Source organism: Papaver somniferum, chromosome 6 (assembly GCF_003573695.1).
Source record: "Papaver somniferum cultivar HN1 chromosome 6, ASM357369v1, whole genome shotgun sequence".
Lineage (NCBI taxonomy): Eukaryota > Viridiplantae > Streptophyta > Magnoliopsida > Ranunculales > Papaveraceae > Papaver > Papaver somniferum.
Genome location: NC_039363.1, coordinates 3,766,846 through 3,791,780, shown reverse-complemented (window position 1 = coordinate 3,791,780; position 24,935 = coordinate 3,766,846). Strand labels below are relative to the sequence as shown.

The following is a 24,935-nucleotide window of genomic DNA, read 5'->3' as shown; positions in this document are numbered from 1 at the left end:
AGTTTTCTTTATTGTACAACGTCCATTTCAAACAGTAACAATCCATTTATAACAAGTACATGATGCACAACTTAGTATTTTCTTTGCACAATAAGTTATGACAGTTTGAGTATCTCTTTGGGCATACCAGGAATGTATGACCTGTGTCATTGTATCTCACATACCTACAATCAAATAAGAAACTTAACTTGTGTATGACTTATGAAAGCAAGTTACATAGCGTGTGAAATTGATTATGAATGTAAATTATCTCATATTCAACTTTAAGACGTTGAGATCTCTTGATTCTGTAAAACAAAATATGTTTAAAACCGACTGCAGGTATGGAAATCAGTTGGTGGGAAAATGTTATCAAAATGGAAGGATTTATGGGTAGTTAAAGGGGTTTGAACATCAAACCAACGGTCTGATAACGGGCAAATAACCCAAACCGATAGATTCCATCTATTCTCAACCATCAAGGCATCAAATGTGCCTCAACGGAATTTCTAACTAGCACGTGCAATTCACGTGCTAATGGTAACTGACGGTGTTAAGTAAATAAAATAAAATTTAGAAAATAAATTATCCTAACTGTCAAGATGGTCAATGATGGTCTCGTGACCCAACTTCTAATTAAAAATTTTACGTGATCCAAACACAATTCTGATCACTTTTATGTGAACCAAAGTCAAAATATCCCTTTTTTTTTTCTTTCTTTGATCCAAATAAAATGTTTACGACTATGCACTGTTTGAATAGGAACCCATTTCTCAGAAGATTCTCGCTTTCGTGCTCTGGTGGGTTCAAGTTCTTTTCAATGGCCTGGGTTGTTTTAAGAGATATCTTTGTGATCCATCTGTCCAATAATGTAAGGCCAATAATGTGCAAACGGATATCTATGTGATCCATTTGATCGATAATGTAAGGCTAATAAGGGATATCTTCCTGCCTGGTAACGACTTTCCGAACACTTGCCCACTTGCGGCCGATGTGCCTTGCCTTTTGTCATACTCCATCTCGATGAAGGACTTGCTATGGTTTTATTGAGAAAGAGGACCTATCATAACTAACTGTTACAGCTAATAGCATTAGCCTTATTATACCAAGTCACTGTTACAGTTAATAGCATTAGCCTTATTATACTAAGTCAAAGTCTTTGATCTAACGAGCCAAGCAGGGTATCTTTGACTGTTCTTCGTATACTACTCCATGCTCGCACTTGGACTACTTTAACTGCTATATAAGTCTTCTTCAGCTTCTTCATTTACTTTCGTTTCTTTTTTTTTCCAAACTTTTAGTTGTTTTTTCAGTTTCAAGAAATGTTAATTAGTGTGTTCGTTCTATGGTTTCAGCTTTGTGCGTCGTGGATGGAATTAAGGGTGGGAAAGTAAGAGGTGTGAACTTGGGTAATTGGTTGGTTGTTGAAGGATGGATGCAAATACCCTCACTCTTTGAGGGCATTGCCAATCGAGATATGCTTGAAATGTATTTTTTAAGAATTTGTGTGATTATTCTTAAATTCTATTAGCTTTGGTGGTTGTCTATATATCGAAGTTTATAATGCAGGACGGAGCAGAGTTCCAGTTGAAATCTGTGAGCTTAAATAAGTATGTAAGTGCAAAGGAGGGAGGAGGTGCAGGCGTCTCTGTCGACCAAGACAAAGCCGATTCTTGGGAAACTTTCAAAGTAAGACGGTCATAGAAATTTAGTATTCCCTCCATCCTTGTTTACTTGCTATGATAAAAATTTAAACTATCCCCTAGTTAGGGCTGTAAGGACGGATCAGACACGCTAGACCAACAAAAAACCAAATTAAAACCAAACCGAAGATCCTCATATTCTCAGATTGTTTGGTTTTGAACTTAAACAAAGCGTATGAACAAGATACATGTTCGATCAATCATAAAAAGATTTTTTCTGCAGATTACAATTCTCAGTTTATTAGTTAGATCTAGATTCAAACAATTGTTGTTGTCGCAGTAGTGGAACAACAATAACTTTATATGTACTGAAACTCTCTGTGAAACTTAAAGACAATCTTTTTCTGCATTTTCAAAAAACAAAAAAGACTGGCGGTACATAGAACCGACAGGTCAAATCAGCAACTAGGTGCGGTTTGGTGATTCTTTTTGCCCAAAACAGGACCCAACCGTTGTGCAGCCCTGGACTCTTAGGCCTCCTGGAGGTGAAATTTAGTTCATGACGCTAATCTCTGTTGCAGTTATGGAGGGTATCACCAACGGAATATCAGTTTCGTGCTCTAAAAGGACAGTTTCTATCATGTACTGGAAAAGGCGCCTCTGTCACCGCAACATCAAAATCACCGTCTTTGAATGAAACTTTTACTATCGAAAGATCAAGCTTTGGTCGAGTTCTTATTAAACATTCTAGCGGTGCATATCTGCAGGTGTGATGCTCTCAGGAATTTAAACTTGTAACTTACCATTCGGGTTGTGGTAACTCATATCTTATGTCTTCGATATTTTTAGGCTTCTTCTAAAAATGAGCTCAAAGCAGACTATGTTGGGAAGCCAGGATTTACTGACGGTAACGCAGCTATTTTTAAGATGACTTTTGTTGGTAACTATTTACAAGGAGAGTACCAGCTCTCCAATGGGCATGGATTTAAAAATGCAACAAAAGTGCTTACGGTAATTTTCGTCCCTTCTCTTTTATAATCCATACTTGAATTACTTGCTCGTATATTAAAAGTTACAGCTTAATGGTTGTTGATTGATTTGAGTGCGATTGAAACCTCTAGATGAAAGGGGGACGTAGAATATGAATGATCTTTTAAAATGTTACTTGAATTTCAGGAACATAGGAACAGCTATGTTATAAGAGACGACTTTCAGTTTCTTAGAGAACATGGTATTAACACTGTGAGGATTCCTGTTGGGTGGTGGATTACCAAAGATCCCAATCCACCAGAACCTTATGTTGGGGGAGGTTTGGCAGCTCTAGATAACGCATTCAAATGGGCACAGTGGGTCTCTCTTTCCCAATTTTCTTTTCATCCTCGTTCCTACTATTTAAACATTAACTGAAACTTGTTTTGTAGGGAGTTTGACATAAAATGCATAATCAACCTTCACGCAGCTCCCGGTTCCCAAAATGAAAAGGAACACGCTTCTACTCGTGATGGCTCTATTGACTGGCCGAAATCTGATAATATCCAGCAAAGCCTTGATGCTATAGAATTCCTAGCTTCCAAGTAAAAACATGTTTATCTCTTACGTATTATATATATATAATTTGAGTGGAAATTGCTGGCCTCACAATGAAAGTTAGGCCAAAGGCTTGAATTCTAGAGCTCCTGGCCCCCGATCAATAGAAAACGAGGGTTTCCAATTTATTCGCTAATTTTTCACGCTCACCAGCACCTGGTGTGAATATTACTCACCACATCTAAATCATAACCTATATGCCTAATTCTAACCACGTCTAAATCATAACCTATACCTAATTCTCTTCTCCTCGATCGGCTCCTCCCTTCCCTCTGCTCCTCCCTCCTAATACTAAAACTCTTAGAAACCCTACATAACCTATACCTAATTCTCTTCTCCTCGATCGGCTCCTCCCTTTCCTTCCCTCTGCTCCTCCCTCCTAATACAACCTGCTTCTACACCATGGTTGACGATAGATGAAGCCTGTCATAATCCTATTTAATTGCAATGACAATCAGAAACGAATCTAACTCCCAAGGCATCTGTTATCAGTCGAGGTTATTTATGGATCCAAACTTCAGTTTTCTTTAACTTTGTTTTTGAAAGTGGTAGATTCAAATGGGTTTGCATCTCACGTATTCTTTTTGTCAGATGGTTACTAGATTACGTATTATTTTGTTTTGTCAGATGGTTACTCAATCACGTATTATGTTGCTATACTTGATAGGTATCATTTCAGTTCTTTTCTTTCTTTTTTTTTTTTTTTTTTTAACTTTGTGTTTGAAAGTCGTAGATTCAAAGATTACGTTTTTTCTTTTTTTGTCAGATGGTTACTAGATTACGTATCAAGTTTTCTTTTTGATTTGTCAGATGGTTACTTGATCACGTATTATGTTTTCTTTTTGTAAAATGGAAGGGTAGATTTTGATGATAGCGTAAGGTTAACTAGATTGTGAACCGTATTCACTGCATAATTTTTCTAAATGGTATATACATGTGATTTTTTTCCTCCCTTTGCTTTGCTAGCTTATAAAAATGCGAGTTAGAATACCTGTTACTATTTTCCAACGTATGGAAAGAACATAAAAAATATGACTACCAAATAACCCCATGACCATTTCACAAAATCAGAAAATGGGGTCGCCACTTCTGAATAGGTGGTGATGAACTTTCTTAACTGATATGAATTATTGGCTGTCAGTATCGCAAAATTGATTACAATGGTTTGATCAGAAAATGTCGTCAGTTTGGAGCTTTTAATCAAAATGACAAATTAGGACTCAAGCTTGCACCTAATCCTGGAATTGTTGTTTTTGCGGGAGTAAGTAGCTTTAATAACTTGAGTTCTTTTTTATGCTGTTTTTATGAGGTCGTTGATACATATTATGTATGCTTAAGTGGCGGGTATTGACGAGCAAGTCAAACATCGTATACTATCCAGGATATTTGGTTATAAACAAGTTTGTGCTAGGGGAAACAAGAATCTTGGCAAACAATACATGGACTATTAGAATCCGAGAGTATAGATGTTGAGCATTCTATGATTATGATCATTGGTATTAAGTTTCACTAAAGTAAAATATTAACACTTGCATCATATGACTCTGACGAAACTTTTCTTGGACATTATCAAAGTCATATGGCTGTGCTAACAGAAATATAATGCAAGGTTAGAGACAAATTCATATGGCTTTGCTTGAGAATGTATATAGCATATGAATTATTAAGTGTATACTTACGTATAGTATCTCTTACTAATTACTCCTCTAATACTTTGTCTATTTGGGACATTTTCACAGGATTAGGTGTCAAAAAATCTGATTTTGGCGCACCAGCCAGCTCATGCATGCAATCACTGTGGTGCCACAGTTTGGTACCAAGAGAGGACTAACCGATCAAAAATTACCGACTGCGAGTTTAGCATATGTTGTTCCAGAGGTAATGTTGTACTCCCACTTCTTAGGGGTTTTCAAGACTATCTAGAGGGATTGCTGGATTTTAATGGTGGACAACAGTCATCTAAGTTTAGGAAAAACATCAGGGCGTACAATTGTATGCTTGCTTTTACCTCAAACAAAGTCATATTTAATGGCAACGTCAAGGTCAACCAGATTACAACCAGCTATACGTATATGATACAAAATTGGCACAAGGAGCCAGCCGTCGGAAGAACATCTGTTTTGAACAAGAACATAAAAATGATGCACAGAAGAATGAGGTGTCGAAAAGTGAACGAATACCCAAAAAATAATGACAATGAATTGGACTCGGAAATGATCACTAATTTGATCTCTATATTGGATGCTAATAATGCATATGCATAGACATTCAGGATGGACAGACAAAGATTGTAAGAGAAACCTGAAGTTGAATTAAGCTTGCGAATCATTAGTCGACGAAAAAGGAATGCTAGGTGATATAACCTTCCAACGTGTTCTGAAGTGGCATCTTTGATAGCCCAAACTCCCACGGATGATGATGGTACAAGGATATTATATTTCAACATAAGAAACAGCTCGCCATGATGGGGTATTATGCATTTAGGCCACATCAACGGCTCTGTGAGGGACATATTTTAATCGGCGGTGGTCGTTTGTTTCAGCAATATTGAGTTGATGCTTATGCATTATTGAAGAATGTCGACTTATGTGGGTGAGAAAGAACCGTGAGCATATAAGGACTGACTTACAATGTGTGGAATTGGTTAAATACTTATCCAAGTATATTAACAAGGGAAAAGATAAAGTGACGGCTATAATTCAAATTGTAGACGAATTGGTAGGATTTGGAGAGTAGTGTCCGGAATTTAGAAGGTCAGGGAATTGGAAGTTGTTGTCGTGGCTAAGTGGCTGCACATTGTTAATCAGAAACAATCAATTTTGATCAACGATCAATTTGGAGAAATGATTGGAACAAATGAAAAAATATATGGTTTAAATTGTCTCTATTCCAGTGAACATCTGATTCAAGAAATATAAGCTTCGGAAATATAAACTTAAGCCCGTCTCTACAATCTACATTTTACACGGTCGTTTCATTATTTGAGAAAGAGGTGGGACCAAATTTTCTACATTTTTAGCCCATCTCTACATTTTCAGCTCAAATGATAATCCAACAATTAGCTGGGTCCAAATTTTCGACTACTAATACTCTGCGATATATATGCAAGTAGATGCTACATTTTGACACAATGAGAGACCCGTCTCTATATCTGATCTTCAGCACAGTTAATGATTCAATTAGCTTAACCCCGTGCAACGCACGGGCAAGACACTAGTTAACAATAACTCCAACAGCTACCTGGTCACTTTTAATGTATTTTATATGCTCCTAATGGACATGTCATCTTTCATTTGCAGGTATGGTAGTGATCCAGCTCTGTTGGGGATATCCCTTTTGAGTGAACCACGTTCTCCTGATGTACCTTTTAATACCTTACAGAAGTACTACAATGACGGATATGACATTGTGAGGAAACATTCAGCCACAGCTTATGTAATAATGTGTCAGTTGATCGGAAAAGATGGTGTTGACCCAGACCCAGCAGTGCTTTATGATGCTAACACTGGTAATGGCAAGTCAAACGTTGTGGTGGACTTGCACTATTATAATCTTCATCCTTCATTAGCTAATATGAGCCTACAGGAGAATATCAATTACTTATATGGTACTAGGAAAACTCAAATGAATTCCCTAAGCGCCGCTGATGGACCATTGGTGTTTATTGGTAAGGCTTTGTTTGAAGAAACGTACTTTGTGTTTATTGGATGTTCTTAAGAAAAACAGTTTGTTCATAGCAGCATTAAAGACCAAAGTCGGATATTGTTTTTTTGGAACTGAATACAGGGGAATGGGTGAACGAATTTGGCAGAGGCAAGTGGTCTCAAAAGGAATATCAAAAGTATGGTAGTGCACAGTTAGATGTGTATGGTTCAGCTTCTTTTGGATGGGCATATTGGACACTCAAAAATGATGTTGCGGAGCATTGGTCTTTCATGTGGATCATCAACAACAATTACCTCCGATTAACTGCAGGTAATGACCCGCCCTTAAATGGACGCCTAGTTCGGCCACAAAACTAATTAGCCTCATAAATATGATAGTATTATGATTTCCTACTCGACAACATATTGAAACTTACTTGTATTTGTAGCATTCTATCATCGAAAGCCGTTTTTTATATACCCTAATGTGGACTTTCTTAATCTCCTGACTGACGAAGAAATAACCAAGAAAAATCAGGTTACCAAATTTGGTCCGACTAATTTTTGTTTGCATAAAATACTTTTCCATTCATAATATAGGTGCACCATGTATATACCTAAACCCTAATAACTATCGTCAAACATTGAGCCCGTATCATAAAACAATTACTGCAAACACCTATTCAGTATTGCACCAAACTAGCTAGAGAACTTGAAATTCTTCTGGAAAATCGGATAGAAATCACCAATAGTTTTAATAGAAAAATCTCGAAATCGTGTACAAACAAAAACTTTTTCAGCAAACATGTGTCAGAAAGAATCTTCGAAACAGATGCAATCTTCCTCTTTAATTACTGCTGAAACGTTTGATGGAATATTTTTTAGAAACGTTTGATGTTTTTCATTCTTTGTACAAACACCTTCTTTCATCAATGCGAATCAAAAGAATTGAAATTAGGTCTTTCACAACACCACTATACTAAACCATTTGTGTAAGGTATAAACCATCCGACATGATCGAACGGGTGTGATACCAATTAATAAGCCCCAAATTTATCAATCAAGGATCAATGGTGGAATGATACGAAATCACAGATGAGAAGGGAAGAAATCAGACTGAAGAATTCATAGAAATCAGACTAGGAGATTACAGACAGAAGAACATATATACCATTTCAATCATGTTAATCTTTACATATATTTACCAACACATATATATAGGAATCTAGTATCTACTATAGGAATCTAGTACCGTACAAACTACCGCTAACCAACTTAACAGTACACACCTCGTGCAAGCCATTACAATACGTAAACACAACACCATGTGGACGTGTATCATTAAACTAATATGTCAAGGATTACATAGGATGATTTCACATCATAACCCACAATAACTAATTTAATTAACAAACTTGAACTGAATTCATCTTTATCTAGTGCTGACACATAAATATGCATCTGAGGTGATCCCTCCCTTGCTCAACATGTTATGATGTCTACCTAGAATTGATTTTTGTTTACTACATCTCGAAATTTTCAGGCGGAATGGCGATAGTTAGGAAGATCATCGTACCGGTTTTCATTTCGGTGGCAACTATTATGTGCATCTTAGGCTACATTTACCGGGTCAAGAGAAACAAGACTCGTAAAAGAGGTAGATATACCTTTTTTTTTAAAAAAATTGGACTCATAATACTGCACATATATATACACAACACCCATTCATGTTGTTTTTGCGACTGTCACCAATAAACTCTATCTTACTTCGTTCGTGATACCCAGGAGCACTGAAAGGACTCCAAGGGGTGTTAACAGATTTGCTAAAATCGAAGGCTACCTACAATGATACGCCAAATAACTCGTTTGATGGTGGTACAACAGAAGGAGAAACACAGGAATTCCAAATATTTAACTATGCTTGTTTATTGAATGCTACAAACAACTTCTGCTTGAAAAATAAATTGGGTGAAGGAGGTTTTGGGCCAGTTAATAAGGTAAGTTTGCATGTGCCTGATTATTTTTAAAATATGGGTCAACTTACTGGAATTTCTAATCACTATATGGAGGATGTTTTCAGGGTAAATTGCAAAACGAGAAGGAAATAGCAGTGAAACGACTATCTAAACACTCTGGGCAGGGTATTGAAGAGTTCAAGAACGAGGTTGTATTGATCTCAAAACTTCAACACCGCAACCTTGTGAGACTTTTGGGTTGCTGCATTCGAGGAGAAGAATACATGTTGATTTATGAATACATGCCCAAGGGTAGCCTGGATGCATTTTTATTTGGTTCGTTTCTTTGCTCTTACGCTATCCAACCTACAAGCTGCATAACTAGATTGGGGTAACCGCTTCAATATGAATCAGTTTTCCACCACAGCTAATTCAAGAATGTTTGTACTGGCGACAGATCCAAGTAAGAAAGCACAACTAGATTGGGGTAACCGCTTCAATATTATTGGAGGGATTGCTCGGGGCCTTCTTTACCTTCACCGTGATTCTCGGTTAAGAATTATTCATAGAGATCTCAAAGTCAGTAACATTTTATTGGATGAAAATATGACCCCGAAAATTTCAGACTTTGGAATGGCACGGATATTTGGTGGTAATCAAATTATTGCTGAAACAAACCGGGTTGTTGGTACATTGTAAGCTCCCTGTTTCCTTCATTTTACTCTTATATTTCCAATGTCTCGTCTTAGGCTACCTATATTATATAACGTGTCTGCACAATCAAATGCAGTGGTTACATGTCTCCAGAGTACATAATGGGAGGCAAATTTTCAGAAAAGTCGGATGTCTTTAGTTTCGGAGTGTTGATACTAGAAATTGTCAGCAGTAAGAGAAATAACAGCTTTTATAAACCTGAACAACCTTCAAACCTCCTACTTCATGTAAGTATATCCGTCCACTCTTTAGTAGATTAAGGAGTAATGGATTATTAGCTTACATAATTTGAAATTTGCGTTCCAGACTTGGGAACTTTGGAATGATGGCAAATGGTCAGAGGTTGTGGATGAGGCTCTCGGTGATTTTTATTCTCCATCAGAAGTGATAAAATGTATACATATTGGTTTTTTATGTGTTCAAAATAGAGCAATAGACAGGCCAACCATGGCTGAAGTAGATATCATGCTTACCAGTGAAACTAATCGTCCATCTCCGAAAGAACCTCCCTATATTTTCCTGACATCATCAGATAAGCCAGATTCGGGGCCAACTTGCTGCTCAAGTAATAATGTCACTATCACCACAGTTGAAGGTCGATAGGATGCTATGCCAAATATGTAGTTGTGTCACTGGAAATTCGGTACATACGCCAGTTATATATATCATTGCCAAATTTATATAGTTCAACTAGGCCACTACGCCAGAATTGTTATTTTGGAAGTGCATATCAAATGTACAACTACATGACAATTGTGTTTGAAAAAAACAAGATCAAATATTCATTCGTAAATTTACATTAACCAGGAAACAACAGAACTAGGAAACCAAAATAGGCTGAATGCTATAACGGGGTTACCAAATTTTACGGGGTAAAACCAAATCCATATATAACAAAACAATCATCTCCTCGTATAACTTTGGTAACCTCTTATAGCATCCTTGCAAATTGATTCAATAGAAGGACAGTCATTCTGATTACTTTCCCTACTGAGTGTACAACAATGCAGTCCCTGAAGCAGATATTCAAAATTGGAGAACAGATCTACGTCCATGGAAATCGAATAAAAACAATACTTACAACCTATTTGACTAATAGAAATAAAAACGCTCCTTCTCCTATTTTAGAAGCAAATGTCATTCTCAAAAGTTAGAGATAACGATCTTTTTGTTTTTGTTGCAATTCTGAATTGATTCGAAACTAGAGCACTTATTTTTTTTTATCGAAAAGGAAGAATTTATTAGAAGTAGAGGATTTACAGAAGACCTACCAGGGGGTAGAAAAACTATTGGAGTTTTGTTCCGCAAACAAACCCATGTGACTGAAATTGGACTTTTGGTAATAGTTTTGCAGCAGAAAACAATGATCTATGCTGCAGAAACCGTGGCTAAAAGCTTATTTTGGGATTAAAGTGTCTACAAGGTTTGTTTGGATTAGAAAACTTGTTTCACGGTTTGTGGGAGTGTTTTCTAAGTTTAGGGTTTCCTAATTAAGGTGCAAGACAATTCTTAGAAATTCTAAGACTTGGGGAGCAAGGATTTGTCTACTATGTAAGAGGGCTTATATTCTGAGTAGAAATTCATTCTCTTATAGAATCCTATCTTTATGGGAGAGATCGGGTCACAACCGTTGTGTCCTACAATGGTTGGTGATGGGGGAAAATCAATGTGAGAAGAGAGACTTGTGTTGAGAACGGGTATGGGAGAAATCTAAGGTTTATAGGGTTTGTATGGGAGAAGGTATAATTCATGATGTTCTTCGTGTTCTTGTCTAAAGTCGACACAATTATAGCGGTGAAAGTTTATGGAAGAAGAAGAACAAAGGAAGAGGTAAACTCTTCGTAATATTTCTTATTGTTTCTAATGTTTAGCGCTAGTGGGTTAGATAACTAGTTGATTATATGATATGTGTCGATGTAATAACTTGTTATGAAAATGAAAGATTCTCGGAGTGTTTTTGGTCGTGGATATAGCCTACAAAGGTGAACCACGTGATCTGTGTGTCGTGTGTGATTGTTTATTATCGTATTAATTATATATTCGTGCTAGTATTATCCGGTTATGCTAATCTAAAGATGTAAGAGATAGATTCGAGCTATGTTATTTAAAGTAGGATGTTTCATGGAATTGACTTCTATGTAAACATGACGTGTCGAGATGAACGTAACCTCGTTTTCCCGACAAGTCGTGCGGTGAACGTGGATAAAGATGGCAGTTATTCGGTAATTTGAACAAGAGGTTTCACAGAACAGAAAATCTTGGTTCATAACAGAATGATATATTTCATGAAGAAGATGAGTAAATCAAGGTCGAACAAAGAATGGGACAACATCAAGAAATATTCGACAAATTTGCTTGATGTGACTATGATTCGTGTTGAAGGTTTTTTCTTTGGAAGAGAAGATTTTTTTTGGGTTAGCGTCTGAAAATATTGTCTGGTGAATATTTTGAATCATGGTGGTGCTAAGTGACAATCGTGCATACACAACATATGAAGGTTACAACATGTTTTGTCTACAAGGAGGATGACTCAATATTGTTGGTTCTTGAAGTTGGTGAAATCCGTCTGAAATTGTTTGATGGCTCAGATCAAATAATGTCAAGTGTTAGACATGTGTCGAAGAAGTATTCTACAAAGGTGCAATAATGAGTGGTCATGGCGACGAAGTAGTTTGATACAAGTCATGCATAAACTTGTATAAATTATATGAAGAAATTGTTTGTGGTGATGCTAAAAGATCGACATGTAGCTATCTGGTGGTGCAATTGCAAAAAAGGAGGAATTTGGCTTAGGTGGTGGTTGAAGCTCAATGTACAAGACAATTTTGATTCGTGTCAGTGATGGTGTCTGCAAGGATGACCTTGTATAAGGTGGAAAACATTCATGCTTTGTTGGAGTGAAGACCAAGGTTTTGTTCACGTCACAAAAGGTGGTGATTGTTAGGGTTTTGTTCCGCAAACAAACTCATGTGGATGAAATTGGACTTATGGTAACAATTTTACAGCAGAAAATAGTGATCTATGCTTCAGATTCCGTGGCTAAAAGGCTATTTTGGGATTAAAGTGTCTACAAGGTTTGTTTGGATTAGGAAACTTGTATGACGGTTTGTGGGAGTGTTTTCCAAATTTGGGGTTTCCTAATTAAGGTGCAAGATTATTCTTAGAAGTTCTAAGACTTGGGGAGCAAGGATTTGTCTATTATATAAGAGGGTTTATCACTACAAGAAAGTCGGCGTATTGCAACACCTCATTTATGTCGTACGAACCCATGTTTCATGTGGCAAAGATATTTTTCCACACAAAAAGCTTTTTCCACACCTTGTGGCAACAACCTATGTGACAAAAAGTTAGTGCCACACTTTAAGTACACTGCGGCAAGAGCTGCATTTTTTACCACACAAAAAAGTGAGGCAATAACATGAGGCAAAAAATATATTTTTTTATTTTTTATTTTTTATTTTCCTTGAAAAATCTCTTGCCACACCACCAACTGGTGAGGCAATAAAATGGGGAAAAAATGCATTTTTTTTTTTAATTTATTTATTTTCTTTAGAACTTTCTTGCTACACTCCTCAGTGCTGCTGCAACAACTTGACTACCGCAAAAAAGTATTCACAAATTTTGGGACCACTATAACCATGTAATAATTCATGCACAACAAAATTGATTTCATACATAGATTGAGTTAAAATAAAGAATTCCAATTTCATTAACCAATAAGAAGAATAAGAAGTTTATGTTATAGATTATAGGAAATCCAACTTCACCGTAAGAAAAGAAACAAATTAGTTTACAGAATCTCGAAACTTTTAGTTGACCTCAGAAGTAGGGAACCTTTATACTTTAAACTAGACCTACCTTACTCCTCTCTACTAGTTGTACTTGTACACATACAAACATATGAGAAAAATAGCTCAACCATGAACAGTCGATTCCAAATATTGTATAAGAAATATACTTTAAGTTGCAACGACAAAAGTGACTGAAATAACCAACTTGCGTATGTAACATTTCAGCTTTGCGTCGAATAGTTTTTGCTTCCCACTGTGTGCTTGTGATGCAGTATCGCACATGCAAGGCTTTGAGCCTAAAAATGGCTAGTTTCCTTGTTCCAGTTAACTTCTCTTTTTAGTTTGATTTCCCTTTTCTAGTTTAATTCTGTTTTGCTTTCCTAGGTTAGCTTATTTCTTTTGCCTATTTAAAGGCTAGCTTTGTTATTGTTTATGACACATTACATTGAATTCAGAAAACGTATTTTACAAACTCCTCTCTTAATTCTGCAAACCTAGTTTGTTTTCGATTATCACTTTCAATTCCCATCTCTTTAAGTCTATTCTCAGCTCTGCAACATCCTTATTGCATTTTTCCTGTTAGTTCTACATTAGTTGGTATCACCCGCTTTGGTTTTAGGTTTTTATCCGTGAACACGATCTTGGTTATTTAGCTTCCGCACCCTAGTTTTACAAAAAAAAAAATAAAAAAAAATGGCTTAGACAATCAAGTCGCTAATTTAACTACAAGTCTAGGTCTTCTTTTCAAGGAACATGAGAGTTTGAAGTTAGAAGTTTCAGGTCACAGTACAAAGTTGGACAGGATTTTAGAGCTCTTAAAGGTTCAGGTTGAGGAATCTTCTTCCAGTCCAAATTTGTGCATAAAGATGATATACCGTCACAAATTCTTGAAACATTAAAGAAGAAGATACAACATGAAGGTTTAATTGGCACGTCAAAGATGAAGGATTCTATTATACAATTAGATGACAGTGAAGAGGATGATAGTATAGAGGAGCTGCAGGAAAAGAGTTGGATTGATGAAAGAAGACTCAAATCTACTCAAAATCCGTATAGCTCTCTACCTGAATACAAACTAAAGGCAGATATTCCGCCTTTCAATGGGAATTGCAAACTTGAAGACCTATTGGACTGGTTTTATGAAGTTGAAGCTTTTTTTGATTTTATGGAAGTCCCAGATCATTCTAAAATTAAGCTTGTAGCATATAAGCTTAAAGGGGGCGCTGCTGCTTGGTGGAAAAAGCTTGGTGAAGACAGACGCAACGCTAAAAAGCCACCAATTAAGACTTGGGAACGTATACGAAATTTAATGCGTCTCAAATTTTTACCTCAAGATTATAGACAACAACTTTTTCTCAAGTTACAAAGCTGTAGACAAAGAGCTCGTTTAGTAGAAGAATATGTTGCGGAATTCTACAATCTTATTGCTCGTAATCAGCTGAAGGAATCTGAAGAACAATTAGTAGCTCGTTTTATTGACGAGTTAAATAACTTGATTCAACAAAGTATGACGCAGTCGGTTTTTACAATGGTTGAAGTTGTACAACAAGCTCTTAAAATTGAACGTCGAGTTCTTCAATCTACTAAAGCCACACCAACTCGTTCCTCACATTCTCCAGGTAACTACATATCATCTTATTCGAGATATACTCCTCCTCAGCATAACTATGTGCCTGCTAGTTCTGTTTTATACCAACGTGAAGACAATATTCATTATTCGGGTCAGCAACAACAACCTATTAATTTTACTAATTCACCGTTACCTGTGAATAGTAAACCATTTCTTGCTACTCCTAATGATGCTTCACAGGTTCCAGATCCACAATCTTTTCAACAGCAAAGCACCAGGTTTAATAATCGACACCAAAATTCTTTCCCACCTCAGAACAAACCACATAATGCATATGCTAAGTATATAGGTGACAAGTGCAATAAGTGTAATCCGACGGGTCAAACTTCTGGAGATTTCCGTAAGTTTAATGGGTTTGTCGGAAATCCTCATTCGTTTACAAACGACCAAGAAGATGTAACTGCTTCCGATACTGAAAAAGAGGAAGAAGATGACACTCCTTATGAAATCCATGGTTCTTTTGGAGGGAATTATTTGGGAATGATTCGTTCTCTTTTGCTTTCTCGTCCTTGTCATTCACAGAGACACAGTATTTTAAAATCACAGTGCGAAATCAATGGAAAAATTTGTGACATGATCATCGATAGTGGAAGCGTAGAGAATTATGTTTCTTCTTATGCAGTGAAAAAGTTAGGATTACCTGTTACAAAACATCCAGAACCATATATTGTTGGATGGGTTAATGGTTCTTCAACCAAAAATATCGTTCATCAGTGTTTTGTGCGATTTTCTTTCCCTGAATATGAAGATTCTGCTTTGTGTGATGTTATTGATATGTCTGCAACTCATATACTTCTCAGGAGATCATGGGAGTTGATACTAAAGCGGTACATAACGGATTTGATAATACTTACACTTTCAAGCAGGGCGGAAAGTTAAAGTCTTGGTTCCCTCTCCTTCATCACCTCCTGTCAAAGACCATAGTGACGGTGGAAAAAACGCATTGGTTTCAACAGTGGTACGATCCATACAGTCTACACATGCCTTAAATTCTCATGAAGAAGCCAAATCGATGATTTATATCCCTAACAAGGTACGTCCTCTTTTATCTCAATTCAGTGAGTTATTTCCTGAAGAACTGCTGACTATTTTACCTCCAATGAGAAACATACAGCACTGCATCGACTTTGTCTCTGGTTCTTCGTTACCTAATCAAGCTCACTATAGATTAAGTCCAACTGAACATGAAATCTTACAAGGGCAAGTAGTAGATTTGCTACAAAAAGGACTCATTAGACCTAGTAGCAGTCCTTGTCCATGTCCGACATTTTTAATAGATAAAAAGGATGGTAGATGAAGGATGTGCATTGATTGTCGAGCTCTTAATCGTATCACAATTCCTTATAAGTTTCCCGTACCTCGAATTGATGATATGATTGATTTGTTAACTGGTTCTAAAGTGTTTACAAAACTGGATTTACGAAGTGGATATCATCAGATTCGTATTCATGAAGGAGACGAATGGAAAACAGCTTTCAAGACTCGTGAAGGTTTATATGAATGTCTTGTAATGCAATTTGGATTATCTAATGCACCTAGCATTTTCATGAGACTTATGAACCAAGTTTTACAACCCTTTCTTGGACAGTTTGTCATTGTTTATTTCGATGACATTTTGATTTACAGTCAAAGTGAAAGTAAGCATATTAATCATCTTTCTCAAGTATTTCAGGCTCTCAGTGATAACACTCTATACATCAATTTAAAGAAATGTGCATTCATGTTTTCAAAAGTCACGTTTTTGGGTTATGTTGTTTCTGACAAGGGTATACATGTGGATCCTTCGAAGATTAAGGCTATAGAAGACTGGCCAGTTCCCACTTCCATTAAGGATGTTCGAAGCTTTCATGGGTTAGCTTCTTTTTATAGACGTTTTATTCGGAATTTCAGTATGATTGCTTCTCCTCTTACTGAGTGTTTGAGACATGATAACTTCGTCTGGACAGAAGAAGCAGATAAGATTTTTAATACTCTTAAAAAAAATTATGTACATCTCCTGTACTTTCTCTGCCAAATTTCTCTAAGCCGTTTGCAATTGATTGTGATGCCACTGTTATCGGCATTGGCGCTGTTTTATCTCAGGAAAATCACCCAGTTGCTTTCCACAGTGAAAAAAGTTCAGCTATTCAACAGAAGTGGTATACTTATGAACTTGAACTACTTGCTTCGGTTCAAGCTTTGAAACAATGGCATACGTATTTAATCCACATAGAATTCGTTGTCAACACTGACAATCATGCTTTGAAATACTTACAGACGTCTTCGAGATAAATCGTATGCATGACAGGTGGTTATCTACTATTAACAAATACACATTCTCTGTTAAGCACAAAAGTGGGAAGACTAATATGGTTGCTGATGCTTTGAGTCGAAGAACTCATCTTCTTATCACTATTCGTAATGACAGTTTTTCTTTCGATTACACCAATATCATTCAAGAAAATTTGGGGACAATGTGTTTCTTTGACATAATCTGACGATTTTCTCATTCAAGATGGCTTTCTCTTTAAAGGTAATAGATTGTGCATTCCACAAGGATCTTTACGTCTTCATCTGATTCGTGAGTTACATGGCAGTGGATTGGGTGGACACTTTGGCAGAGACAAAACAATTGCTTTAATAGAATAGCGTTACTATTGGCATTCTCCAAAAAAGGATGTTCAGAAATATGTAATGAAATGCATGGTTTGTCAAAAATCTAAAGGTACGATTCAAAATACTGGATTATACACACCTCTTCCTGTTCCAGATGCACCTTGGGTCGATGTAAGCATGGACTTCATTCTTGGTTTGCCTCGTACTGCTAGAGGTAATGATTCAGTCATGGTGGTTGTTGATAGATACTCTAAAATGGCACATTTTATTGCGTGCAAAAAGTGTACAGACGCGTCTAATGTGGCTTCATTATTCTTCAAGGAGGTTGTTCGTCTACATGGAGTACCAAAATCAATAACTTCTGACAGGGATACTAAGTTTTTGAGCTATTTCTGGAAATCATTATGGATGCGACTAAGAACTGCATTACAGTTCAGTACTACTTCACATCCCCAAACAGATGGCCAAACGGAGGTAGTCAATCGATTTTTGGGAAACTTAATAAGAGAAAAATATGCTGACAACTCTAAACAATGGGATGTTTTATTGCCCCATATGGAGTTTGCTTTTAATACCTCCGTGAATCGATCAACTGGTAAGACTCCTTTCGAAATAGTTTATTCTAAATTTCCGAATCATGTTTCGGATCTAGTTCTTCTTCCCAAGTTGAAGAATTCAAAGAACAAGGCAGATGCAGTTGCTGAAAAAGATTCATAGCTCCACCATGAGGTCAAAACGAAGCTTGAAGAGTCTAATATGAAGTATAAAGAGACAGCAGACAAACACAGGCGCTTTAAAGCTTTCAAAGAAGGAGAATTGGTCATGATATATCTACGGAAAGAGATATTTCTTGTAGGTACTTACAACAAGACTAAGATGAAGAAATACGGACCTTTCAAAGTCTTAAAAAGAATTAATGATAATGCTTATGTGATAGATCTTCCAGCTGACTGGAATATATCAAATGTCTTCAATGTCCAGGAGATTTTCACTTTCCATGATGACAATGAAGTATTGTTGATAACAGACAACTCGAGGACGAGTTTCTTTCAAGAAGGGGGGATTAATGCAGTACCGCACATGCAAGGCTTTGAGCCTACAAATGGCTAATTTCCTTGTTCCAGTTAACTTCTCTTTTTAGTTTGATTTCCCTTTTCTAGTTTAATTCTGTTTTGCTTTCCTAGTTTAGGTTATTTCTTTTGCCTATATAAAGGCTAGCTTTGTTATTGTTTAGGACACATTACATTGAATTCAGAAAACGTATTTTACAAACTCCTCTCTTAATTCTGCAAAACTAGTTTGTTTTCGATTATTACTTTCAATTCCCATCTCTTTAAGTCCATTCTCAGCTTTGCAACATCCTTGTTGCATTCTTCCTGTTTGTTCTACATTAGCTTGGCTTTTTAGTGGCTTCTACTCTTTGACATCGGAAAATACCTTATAAAAACACAAGTCAGAATTAACTAGACATGAATGGATTACTAGAACTTAAACCCATGAATATCAGATGACTAAACTTACCCGACGCTTTTCACTAACACAAAATTTCACAAGATCCTTCAACCCCCCTCCTTTAGGGCATTGGGTTTATCTATGAAACAATCTTTCCTTTGTATGGGAGAGATCGGGTCACAACTGTTGTGTCCTACAATGGTTGGTGATGGGGAAAAATCAATGTGAGAAGAGAGACTTGTAGTGAGAACGAGTATGGGAGAAATCTAGGGTTTCTAGGGTTCGTATGGGAGAAGCTAGAATTCAGGATGTTCTTCGTGTTCTTGTCTAAAGTCGAAGCAACCATGGCGGTGAAAGTTTATGTAAGAAGAAGAACAAAGGAAGAAGCAAACTCTTTGTAATATGTCTTATTGTTTCTAACGTTTAGCGCTAGTGGGTTAGATAACTAGTTGATTATATGATTTGTGGCGATGTAATAACTTGTTATGAAAATGAAAGATTCTTTGGGTGGTTTTTGCCTTGGATGTAGCCTACAAAGATGAACCATGTAATCTGTGTGTCGTATGTGATTTCTTATTATCGTATTAATTATATATTCATGCTAGTATTATCCGGTTATGCTAATCTAAATATGTAAGAGACGGATTCGAGATATGTTATCTAAAGTAGGATGTTTCATGGAATTGACATCTACGTAAACATGACGTTCGAGATAAACATAACCTCGTTTTCCCGACAAGTGGTGCGGTGAGCGTGGATAAAGATGGCAGTGATTCGATAATTTGAACAAAGAGTTTCAAAGAAGAGAAAATCTTAGTTCATACCATTATGATATATTTCATAAAGATGATGAGTAAATCAAGATCGAACAATTAATAGGACGATATCAAGAAAGATTCGATAACTTTGATTGATGTGACTATGATTCGTGTTGAAGGTGTTTTCTTTGCAAGAGAAGATCGTTTGTGGGTTCAACTGGCGTCTGCAAATATAATCAGGTGATTATTTGAATCATGGTGGTGCTAAGTGACAATCGTTCATACACAACATATGAAGGTTGCAGCATGTTTTGTCTACAAGGAGGATGACTCAAGATTGTTGGTTCCCGAAGTTGGTGAAATCTGATTGGAATTGTTTGATGGCTCAAATCAAATAATGTCAAGTGTTAGAAATGTGTCGAACAAGTATTCTATGAAGGTGGAATAATGAGTGGTCATGGCGACGAAGTAGTTTGATACAAGTCATGCATAAACTTGTATAAATTATATGAAGAAACTGTTTTTGGTGATGCTATAAGATCTACATATAGCTATTCTGGTGGTGCAAGTGCAAAAAAAGAGGAATTTGGCTTAGGTGGTGGTTCAAGCTCAAAGTACAAGACAATTTTGATTCGTGTTAGTGATGGTGTCCACGAGGATGACCTTGTATAAGGTGGGAAACATTCATGCTTTGTTGGAGTGAAGACGAAGGCTTTTTTCACGTCACAAAAGGTGGTGATTGTTGGGGTTTTGTTCCGCAAACAAACCCATGTGGCTGAAATTGGACTTATGGTAACAGTTTTGCAGCAGAAAACAGTGATCTACGCTGCAGAAACCGTGGCTAAAAGCCTATTTCGGGATTAAAGTATCTACAAGGTTTGTTTGGATTAGGAAACTTGTATGACGGTTTGTGGGAGTGTTTTCCAAGTTTAGGGTTTCTTAATTAAGGTGCAAGACTATTCTTTAAAGTTCTTAGATTTAGGGAGCAAGGATTTGTCTACTATATAAGAGGGCCTAAATTGTGAATATAAATTCATTCTCTTGTAGAATCCTCTTTTTATTAGAGAGGTCGGGTCACAACCGTTGTGTCCTACAATGGTTGGTGATGGGGAAAAGTCAATGTGAGAAGAGAGACTTGTAGTGAGAACGAGTATGGGAGAGATCTAGGGTTTCTAGGGTTCGTACGGGAGAAGCTAGAATTCAGGATGTTCTTCGTGTTCTTGTCTAAAGTCGAAGCAACCATGGCGGTGAAAGTTTATGTAAGAAGAAGAACAAAGAAAGAAGCAAACTCTTCGTAATATGTCTTGTTGTTTCTAACGTTTAGCGCTAGTGGGTTAGATAACTAGTTGATTATATGATTTGTGGTGATGTAATAACTTGTTATGAAAATGAAAGATTCTTTGGGTGGTTTTGGTCTTGAATGTAGCCTACAAAGATGAACCACGTAATCTGTGTGTCGTATGTGATTTCTTATTATCGTATTAATTATATATTCATGCTAGTATTATCCGGTTATGCTAATCTAAAGATGTAAAAGACGGATTCGAGCTATGTTATCTAAAATAGAATGTTTCATGGAATTGACTTCTACGTAAACATGACGTTCGAGATGAACGTAACCTTGTTTTCCCGACAAAAACTACCTTACATAATGAATGAGAAAACTATTTTTAGAACCGAAAAAATAATCCCAGTTAGAGACTGAATGTGCAAAACTTAAATGGACACAAGATCTCGTTGCAGCACTCTTTTATTACTTCACCTAATCAAACACGCAGCTCAAGTACTCTTTTTTAATTCAAACCAAAGCACTCGCTCCTTCGGTAGTTTTTTTAAAGCTGATGATGTAATTTCCGACCAGTTAAATGTTGTTAGACTTTGCCATGGAGGCTGCTACTGGTAGTGCTACAGTCCATCTTGATAGTCGGAATTATCTGGGAGAAAGTCAAAATACGAGGCTTGGACATGTCTGAGTCATTAATCTGCGGGTGCTCCATTGTTACACATCGCACTTGCATTACTTTTCATTCATCTAGGTGTACTACTTCAGCTTCTGCTTTTAGCTCTTATCTTGTTCACTGAATTATTATTTCTCATGGAATCTGTTTCCTTCAAATGGCTGTTCCATTGATTTCTTTTCCTTTATTCGGTACACTGGTCTTTGTTTTGTTTGTTTTTTGTTTTTTCCTAAATATTGTTGTTTCCGGGTTATCATGTTAGAAGATCAACTAAGAAAATGATCGGAATAGCGAAAATGATCAATAAACGACTACGTTTGCATCACGGCCACAAAAATGATACTTCTTGACTGTTCGAACAAGCTGTGAAATTTTTAGAAAACCCAATAGTTAATTCCACGTGAAATCCACTTCAACCGTGTGGGAATAAACAAATTTAACATTAAATGGTTTTTCTAAGGTCTCCTAGTCTTTTACTTCAGCTTCGTCTGACCTTCTCTTGGGTGAACTGGATTATTTATTTCTCATGTGCTCTATTTCCTTCAACTGCCTTCCATTTTTTATTTTTTTTTTGTCCTTTCTTCGGCGCACTCTGGTAATGTACGAAATACCTCTATGACTAAGTTTGCATCACGGTCATACAAATGAGCATTTGACATCCACTTAAATGAGTAGGAACAATAAACCCAGTAGTTCATTACACGCGACATCCACTTCAATGGTGGGAATAAAAAATTCAAACTAAATGGTTTTCTACCGCCTCCACTCTTCATCTTCACCTGGTTCTTATTATTGTAATACCCATCAAGTCTAGTAGTTTGTCTAACGAATAAAGCAGGGTATCTGATCTTACACCGTGCCTTGCACTAGCACCATTTTTAGCTGCAATATAAGTCTTCTCAAGCTTCCTCTTTTACAATGTGCCTTGTGTTTACTCGAATATTTCTAATGGATACCTTTTCTTTCAAATGGCTTTTACTTTCATTTATTTGCCTTTCTTGGGAAAGTTCTGGTATATAATTTTCGAAACGCATTACTTTGTTCTTCATTTTATCCAACTTTCGTGGTGTTTTATGTTTCAAGAATGGGTAAATTAGTGAGTTTGTTCTTTGATTTTCAGCTTTGTGCGCAGTCCATGGAGTGTATGGCGGGAAAGTAAGAGGTGTTAACTTGGGTAATTGGTTGGTTGTTGAAGGATGGATGAAACCTTCACTCTTTGACGGAATTCCCAATGGATATATGCTTGTAATTAAGTTTTCTTTGTGGCGAGATTTTGGGTGATTTTGCTTAAGTTCTTTCAGTTTTGTTGGTCGTGTATATATTAATGGAAAATTAATTATAATGCAGGACGTGTTGGATTAATTTCAACATAGAAGTCACTAACAAGCTGGTTAGGACAAGATTAGGAAATTGATATAATCCTAAGGAAATCAGAAGTAATCTAGTTCTAAGAGAAAGACATGTAATAAGGTAATAGGAGTAGGAAAAAGAATTCATAGTTCTATATATACATGATCACCAAAGTTGTGGTTGATCATATGAGCAAGATTAGAGCTTGTGTTTAGTTTTGAGAGATTTTCTAAACATTAATAAAGAGAGTTGTCTTTATATAAGCTAAGTTTCATCTTGTAGTTGCCATTAATTGGTATCAGAGCTTGTCTACACCGAGCCATGGGAGACGAGAGCACCATCATACGTACAAGATTTTTCACAAGCACAGTTGAAGCTTAAGGGGGAGAATGTTGGATTAACTTCAACATAGAAGTCACTAACAAGCTGGTTAGGACAAGATTAGGAAATTGATGTAATCCTAAGGGAATTAGAAGTCATCTGGTTCTAAGAAAAGGAAAGACATGTAATTAGGTAATAGGACTAGGAAAAGAAATTCATAGTTCTATATATATATGATCACCAAAGTTGTGGTTGATCGTATGAGCAAGATTAGAGCTTGTGTTTAGTTTTGAGAGATTTTCTAAACATTAATAAAAAGAGTTGTCTTTATATAAGCTAAATTTTATCTTGCAGTTGCCATTAGGACGGAGCAAAGGTTCACTTCAAATCTCTAAGAACAAATAAGTATGTATGTGCAGAGGAAGGAGGAGATTCCGGCGCTGTCACCGTAAACAGGGAAAACGCGAGTGGTTGGGAAACCTTCAGAGTAAGGCCATTACAGAAATTAAACCAGAATTTCATACTTCTTTATTGAACTGTTTGTGTAATCCTTAGAACTTTAGTTATGGATACCGGCAGTATGTATATGTTCGAGATGATCATGCAATTACTCTCTGTTGCAGTTATGGAGACTATCCCAATCGGAATATCAGCTTCGTGCTTTTAAAGGACAGTTTCTGTCCATCGCTGGACAAGGGGCCTCTGTCACGACAAAATCAGGATCACCATCTTGGAGAGAAACATTTACCATTGAAAGATCTAGCAATGATCGAGTTCGTATTAAACATTCTAGCGGTAGATATCTACAGGTGAGATACTATCTGGAATTTAAACTTCTCATTTGACATTCGAGCCATGGTAATTCATACAGTTTAATCGAAGGTTTTAGGTTATCTTATTTTTTCCAACAAATTTACTGATTTATCCCTGCTTCATACACTTGCACCTTTATCTAAACTGGGGCAGACGGTCTTTATCTGATATTTTGACTTTTTTAGGCATCATCCGAAAATGAGATAAAAGCAGACTATGTTGGGACACCAGGCTTTGATGATGATAATGCAGCCATATTTGTAATGACTTTTGATGGTGGCCCTTTGAAAGGAGAGTACCAGCTCTGCAACGGGCATGGACCGCAAAAAGCAAAACAAGTGCTCACCGTAACTTTCTATTTCCCTTATCTTTTTCTATTAATCGTTGTTGACATCAGCTGTTTGCAACATTTTTTTTTATATGGAAAGTTATGACTTAACTGTTGCTTATAGAACTCGAGTGCAGTTCAAACCTCTGGATGAGAATCATCTTCAAAAAGAAAAGTTAACTTGAATTGCAGGAACATAGGAACAGCTATATGACGAGAAGATTTTCGTTATCTTAGCAAACACGGTATAAACACCGTCAGGATTCCTGTTGGGTGGTGGATTACCAAAGATCCCCATCCACCAGCTCCGTATGTTGGGGGAGGCTTGGAAGCTCTAGATAATGCATTCCGATGGGCACAGTGGGTCTCTCTTTCCTAATTTTCTTGTCATCGGTCCCTAGTTTTTGAAAATCCGAC

General features: G+C 36.7%; 2 protein-coding genes across 2 annotated transcripts; both read left to right on the top strand.

Annotated features, from left to right (window-relative positions):
- Positions 1-1,324: 1,324 nt before the first annotated feature.
- LOC113290344 lies at positions 1,325-10,212 on the top strand. The gene is made up of 14 exons (XM_026539956.1): positions 1,325-1,388; positions 1,511-1,668; positions 2,204-2,389; positions 2,472-2,633; positions 2,799-2,968; positions 3,044-3,196; positions 6,509-6,876; positions 6,996-7,184; positions 8,397-8,510; positions 8,639-8,850; positions 8,934-9,144; positions 9,266-9,503; positions 9,599-9,749; positions 9,829-10,212. The coding sequence occupies exons 1-14, from the start codon at positions 1,325-1,327 to the stop codon at positions 10,123-10,125; spliced, it is 2,673 nt and encodes an 890-aa protein (XP_026395741.1). The 3' UTR covers positions 10,126-10,212.
- A 4,041-nt stretch (positions 10,213-14,253) lies between these two features.
- Positions 14,254-15,822, top strand: LOC113290343. Its single transcript, XM_026539955.1, has one exon. The coding sequence runs from the start codon at positions 14,254-14,256 to the stop codon at positions 15,820-15,822; it is 1,569 nt and encodes a 522-aa protein (XP_026395740.1).
- The last annotated feature ends 9,113 nt before the right edge of the window (positions 15,823-24,935 follow it).